Source organism: Mirounga leonina, unplaced genomic scaffold, assembly GCF_011800145.1.
Source record: "Mirounga leonina isolate KUSES-001 unplaced genomic scaffold, KU_Mleo_1.0 Mir_166, whole genome shotgun sequence".
Taxonomy (NCBI): domain Eukaryota; kingdom Metazoa; phylum Chordata; class Mammalia; order Carnivora; family Phocidae; genus Mirounga; species Mirounga leonina.
This window is the reverse complement of record NW_023270418.1, coordinates 18233881-18240910: the sequence shown is the minus strand read 5'-3', so window position 1 is coordinate 18240910 and position 7030 is coordinate 18233881. Positions and strand designations below refer to the sequence as shown.

At 39.2% G+C, this 7030-nt stretch overlaps 1 protein-coding gene across 1 annotated transcript in view; it reads left to right on the top strand.

The window, feature by feature from the left end:
- Window positions 1-5440, top strand: part of LRRC4C (leucine rich repeat containing 4C) — a 157508-nt gene extending 152068 nt beyond the window's left edge. Inside the window, exon 2 of the mRNA XM_035012594.1 lies at window positions 2387-5440. Coding sequence (XP_034868485.1) covers window positions 2429-4351 — 1923 coding nt within the window. The 5' untranslated portion in view covers window positions 2387-2428 and the 3' untranslated portion in view covers window positions 4352-5440. The remainder of the gene's footprint in view (window positions 1-2386) is intronic.
- The last annotated feature ends 1590 nt before the right edge of the window (window positions 5441-7030 follow it).

Sequence of the window (7030 nt, the reverse complement as noted above, 5' to 3'; positions counted from 1 at the left end):
AAGAAAGAAAGAAAGAAAGAAAGAAAGAAAGAAAGAAAGAAAGAAAGAAAGAAAGAAAGAAAGAAAAAGAAAGAAAGAAAAAAGAAAATACAGAAGATAGAAAGTCATGATTACTATATTAGTGCCTATCACTACACATACACAGAGTTGTAACTAGATAGTAACTGTTTCTGCACATACACAACAGCCTTTTTATCCAGTGCCTACAATGTGACAAGTGAGAAAAACCATCAGACATGGCCTCTGTCCTCATGGTGTTCACAGGCTAGTGGGAGAAACAGAACCAGGGACTAACGATCATAGTACGAGGTGGTGTGAAAAGTCAGTCTAGCGCTGCTACAGCCCCGAAGAAAGAACTAAGTCTCTTTGCCAGGCCCTCCGTTCTCATGCCACAGGGAACTGTTTACTGGTCCCTGGATGTACTAGCATCTTTCATGGGTCCTTGTCTTGGTTCAAGATGGTTCTTGCCTAAAATGTTCTTCTTTCCTTTTTTTTTTTTTTTAAATCAACTTCTTCTAGAAAACCTAGATCAGATGATCCTCTTCTTTGAAAATTCTCTGATTTACCAGCACAGACTGAGCTCATCTGACATCAGTGCCTTTGTCCCAGTGTGGCTGGGTCTCATACCAGTGAATATATATTATTGTAATTCATCTGCTTACCTATCTGTCTCACCTTCTGAACTATCGTTTCCTCAGGGGTAAGGATGATATTCTTCATCTTTATATGCCTGGTACTCAGCAAGATGTCTGGGTAAGGGAAACAGCATGGACAGTAATAATAATATCTAACATTACTGAGTTTTTACCATGTGGGAAGCATTATTCTAAGGGCTTTATCTGCATTAACTAATTTTATCCTCACAACAACACAGGGGTTATGTACTATTATCATTCCCATTTTGCAAGTGAGGAGGATGTGTCATGGAGAGATTAGTAAGTTGTCCAAGGTGACACATAATAAGTACTAAATTAGTGCCTTTTTGAATTAGAATGTAGTGATTCCCCATCCCTTTTTTCCTTTGTTTGTTTCCAAGAGATTCATAGAAGAGACACTGTTTATTGAGATGAGAGATTTAAAAGTCATTATACAAGTGCCCAATGCATGATAAGAGTGGGACATACACTGGGTAACCCAAGCTCCTTTAAAATTTCTTCTTGTGTCAGAAGAGATGCAGAAAGTGAGTTATTTTATTCCCCTTCCCACAAATCTACTTAAAATCAGTGAGAGTAGGGGTACAAGACATAATTTTTCTGTTATACTAAGGTATCTTCTGTACGTAAAAGTTATGTTTCATAGAAATGATTTAATTTGTGGTATGTCTGCCTATAGGCAGCAGTTGCTATATTATAATGAGTTTGGGTATTTGAAAATCTCTAAAAGTTTATGTACATTTGTGTATGCCATAGTTTCAGTGTATCTTCACAGGTGCTATAAGTCAAGTTGCCAGGGTTTACAGCTGAGGTCACCCCCACAAAAAGGTATTTTAGAGAAACTAATCATGAAAAAAATATTTTACCTTTGCCATCATTCTCCCAGAAACGTTTTCATGGAGTATTTGAGATCATATGCTCTTGGACCAATCAGATGAGTGTGTGAGTCCTGGTTCTGTACTTATGAACTTTGTGACCTAAGGCATGTTAGTTTCCCTGTGATTAAACATCTTCATTTTGGAAATGGAGACTATAGAAGTCCCTAACTCAGAGAAGTGCTGTAAGGAAGAGAAAGGATCAATCCACGCAACTTATGTAATTGAAAAGGGCCCCATTCACAAAAGGGCCCATGCTTGATTAATGCTCTGTTGTTACAGATTTGAAATGCTTCATAATTTTTAAGAAGCCATCCCCCAGTTTCATTTGGCACTGGGCCCTGCAAATTATATAGCTATTCCTGGATAGGATTGTTTGTGAAGTCTATAGCCCATGGTGCCTGGCACATAGAAGAACTCTCAATAAAATATCAGCTATTAACTGATTTTGCATGGGAGCTTTTAGCTTGTTGGGTATAGCCCCAAATCTTATTTTCTGAATTTTTCCAATCTGGTCTGGCCATTGAACCTTCTGGTGGAGTACATCTCGTTTGTCCTCATGTATTCAAGTCATACTTGGTTGGTAAACACTATAGTAAGGTGTTTCACCTCATTCTTTCATTCCTCTGTGAGTGCATATTTAGTAGATATGGGCTGTGGATGACTGCTAATTTGAAGTACAGAAACATTTTCTCTATAAATATGAGAATTGAGCCACATCGCTCAATAAGAGACATTAGATTTGTTGTTTGCTTAGTCTGAGAAATGATGGCTTTAGCTGATATACTGTATCACTGACATTACTCCAGAAAGACATTTGGAGGAGATCTAATACTCTTTTTTGTTCTTATATTGCAGACTATTTGAACTCCAGAAGGACCAACACCAGATAAATTATGAATGTTGAACAAGATGACCTTACATCCACAGCAGATAATGATAGGTCCTAGGTTTAACAGGGCCCTATTTGACCCCCTGCTTGTGGTGCTGCTGGCTCTTCAACTTCTTGTGGTGGCTGGTCTGGTGCGGGCTCAAACCTGCCCTTCCGTCTGCTCCTGCAGCAACCAGTTCAGCAAGGTGATTTGCGTCCGGAAAAACCTACGGGAGGTTCCAGATGGCATCTCCACCAACACGCGGCTGCTGAACCTCCATGAGAACCAAATCCAGATCATCAAAGTGAACAGCTTCAAGCACTTGAGGCACCTGGAAATCCTACAGTTGAGTAGGAATCATATTAGAACAATTGAAATCGGGGCCTTCAATGGTCTGGCAAACCTCAATACTCTGGAACTCTTTGACAATCGTCTTACTACCATCCCAAATGGAGCTTTTGTATATTTGTCTAAACTGAAGGAGCTCTGGTTGCGAAACAACCCCATTGAAAGCATTCCTTCTTATGCTTTTAACAGAATCCCTTCTTTGCGCCGACTAGACTTAGGGGAATTGAAAAGGCTTTCATACATCTCAGAAGGTGCCTTTGAAGGTCTGTCCAACTTGAGGTATTTGAACCTTGCCATGTGCAACCTCCGTGAAATCCCTAACCTTACACCTCTCATAAAACTAGATGAGCTGGATCTTTCTGGGAATCATTTGTCGGCCATCAGGCCTGGCTCATTCCAGGGATTGATGCACCTTCAAAAACTGTGGATGATCCAGTCCCAGATTCAAGTGATTGAACGGAATGCCTTTGATAACCTTCAGTCACTCGTGGAGATAAACTTGGCACACAACAATCTAACATTACTGCCTCATGACCTCTTCACACCCTTGCATCATCTAGAGCGGATACACTTACATCACAACCCTTGGAACTGTAACTGTGACATACTGTGGCTCAGCTGGTGGATAAAAGACATGGCCCCCTCCAACACAGCTTGTTGTGCTCGATGTAACACTCCTCCCAATCTGAAAGGGAGGTACATTGGGGAGCTTGACCAGAATTATTTCACATGCTATGCTCCTGTGATTGTGGAGCCCCCAGCAGACCTCAATGTCACTGAGGGCATGGCAGCTGAGCTGAAATGTCGGGCCTCCACGTCCCTGACCTCTGTATCTTGGATTACTCCAAATGGAACAGTCATGACACATGGGGCATACAAAGTGCGGATAGCTGTGCTCAGTGACGGCACATTAAACTTCACGAATGTAACCGTGCAAGATACAGGCATGTACACGTGTATGGTGAGTAATTCCGTTGGAAATACCACTGCTTCCGCCACCCTGAATGTTACTGCAGCAACCACTACTCCCTTCTCTTACTTTTCAACCGTTACAGTAGAGACTATGGAACCTTCTCAGGATGAGGCACGGACCACAGATAACAACGTGGGCCCCACTCCAGTGATCGACTGGGAGACCACCAATGTGACCACCTCTCTCACGCCACAGAGCACAAGGTCAACAGAAAAAACATTCACCATCCCAGTGACTGACATAAACAGTGGGATCCCGGGAATCGATGAGGTCATGAAGACCACCAAAATCATCATTGGCTGTTTTGTGGCCATCACACTCATGGCTGCAGTGATGCTGGTTATTTTCTACAAGATGAGGAAGCAGCACCATCGGCAAAACCATCATGCCCCAACAAGGACTGTTGAAATCATTAATGTTGATGATGAGATTACAGGAGATACGCCCATGGAAAGCCACCTGCCCATGCCTGCTATCGAGCATGAGCACCTAAATCACTATAACTCTTACAAATCTCCCTTCAACCACACAACAACAGTTAACACAATAAATTCAATACACAGTTCAGTGCATGAACCGTTATTGATCCGAATGAACTCTAAAGACAATGTACAAGAGACTCAAATCTAAAACATTTACAGAGTTACAGAAAACAAACAATAAAAAAAAGACAGTTTATTAAAAATGACACAAATGACTGGGCTAAATCTACTGTTTCAAAAAAGTGTCTTTACAAAAAAAAAAACAAAAAAGAAAAGAAATTTATTTATTAAAAATTCTATTGTGATCTAAAGCAGACAAAATTATGTGTATTCCTCAGAACCTGTTTTTGCTGCACTTATTTACTATTTTCCCACATCTCATCCCTGCCTTCCCTGGTTGCCATATTTTTCATAGGAGATCTCAAGTCCCTAAAGAACTGGCCTAGGAAATTTTGTAAGAATTCTGTTACACTTTGAGATTTTTATGGTGAATTCTAGTGGTGAGATCCAGTCTATTTTGTCTTTCTTTCTTTTTTTTCCTCTCTCTTTCCCTCATGCCCTTATGAAGTAGTCCAATGGGGAATACAATATTAGAAATAGATTTTTAAGAGAGAACAAGATTAAAAAAATGCAAGATCTTATATTTTTCATGTAATGACCTGTTCTGTATTTATGAGGAGAACCATTCAATGGCAAAGCAAAAAGAAAAAAAAAAAAGAAAGAAAAAAAGTAAGCAAACAGATTAATTTACATATGAGCATCTATAAAACCCATGATCTTTTAAACACCTCTAGAACCAGAATTTGTAGTTCAAAAACTAAAAAATAAGGTTATAAATAAAATATTGTTGGTTTTTCTGTACCTGGACACAACTCACTTGTAGTATGGCTCAAATGTGAGAAAATTGAAGGTAATTAGATTTCCTACTTTCTAAGAAAGAAAAAAAAAATATTGTATTCTTCAGTCACAGCATCAATCTCTATGGTGTCCTATTTCATTAGCTGACTTGAGTATTGGATCTATATTCAAGGATGCTGTGGTTTTTTTTTTTTTTTTCCTTCTCATTAGGAGCACCCTTTGTAGAATGCTCAGATTAAAAAATAATGATTTTGTGAAGTAAATTCAATCCCACTTGGAAGAAAGTTTCATTATAATTTATTCACTGTCTCCTAGGTTAAGTTCTACTAGCTAGATAAAGTACAAGAGAATGTGAAGGTATTCTAAATTATCTAAGTTGAAAAATAATTTTCGGTGCTGAGTATCAGCAAATTCAGTTCAATTCCACAATAATTATTAAAGACCTTCTATGTTTTAAACACTGATCTTAGTGCTGTGGGTACACAATTGACAAGACCTGCTTCTTGTTCTTAAATCATGAAATATAATTAGAAAAAATATCAGCCTGTTATTGAGGGCTAGCTCTAATTTTACTGTTAGGTGGAAGGCTGTGAATTGGGAACCTGAAATTTCAAAAATATTGGGTTACTGTTATTACAGAAAACTTGATTTATGGTTTCTTCTGTCCTTCTGGAAGAACTGATTCTGTTCTTTCAAATGCAGATTGCAGAGCTGTAAAGGTGTGTGAGTTTGGATTTGCCATGATGGGTGTGTGCACAGCAAGAGATAGCAATGTTAATACAGTGGTAATTCACTAAAGTTACTTGAAGGAACTGGAGAAATTTTAGGTATGAGAACATACACTAGCTTCCAAGTAAAAGAGGAACTTGCTGGTTCTTGGTACCTTGGCACTCTCCTGATATTTTAACATAGTATGTCTATGACTTCTGTCTTGATCTATGTGAAGCAGAGTGAAAACAAACACCTCTTATTACTGACCTTGAAACCTACCACCTCATTGGTGAAACGAGTGATGCCCAAGCTGGAGAAAACTTCATCTCCTAATGGAGGAGCAGCTTATATACTCCCACTTAATTCTGCAGGCTGGAGCTCACACCAGGGTTTTGTGGTCTCCAGGTGTGGAAAATCAATCACTACTGGCAAAGTAGGTCAGAGAACTGGGATGAAGGGAAAGCAAATGAGTAAGACCACATAAGGGTTTGTTTTTTTTTTTTTTTGTTTTGTTTTTTTTTAGATCACTAATTCTCCAGTAGCTTTTTCCTCCCTTGTATTTTACCTCCCTTTGTTAGGAACACAATTCACGTTTACTTTCACTGTGGAGAAGACCCAAAAAAGGGGAAAACACATGTTGGCTGTCATTGGCTAAGCTATTCAGTATAGAATGTACTTAATATATTCCCAAGCTGCAGATCACAAAACAAACAAACAACCCACTAAGGGATATCCAGCAAGTGCTAGTCCAGAGAAGAGTGGTATAAGCCAAGAGGGAGAAGAATCCTGCCTTCTCTATTTGATTTGTGTTCCCTGAGCTCTCTCTTTGCTGACTCTGAACCTTCATTCACTTTGAGCTGATAATTCTTACGGAGTTAGTCCCAGCACACAATTCCCCTTGGCTGTGAGGGTTGGCTGAACGGTTGGAAAAATTCTACTAAACAGAATGAGAGGTGAACTCAAACTAAAAAGTTAAGTAAGAAAGCATACATCTCAGTCCTGTAGGAGATTATGATTGTTCTAATAAATACATTCTAGAAGCAAAATATTGATGAAAGACTGGTTAAGCCAAACTTGACCTTCACAGTAAATTTAGAAACACTTTTGACCAAAGGTCCTTGTTGCAAGTTTTGGGGTTGAAGGGTAGAATGCTATAAATGCATTACCTAGAGGTATGTGCCTAGAGATTTATGATTAACAGTGTCTATATTTGCTCTGCACAGCCCTCTTGGCTTTTGGCCCTCCAATACAAGAGTCG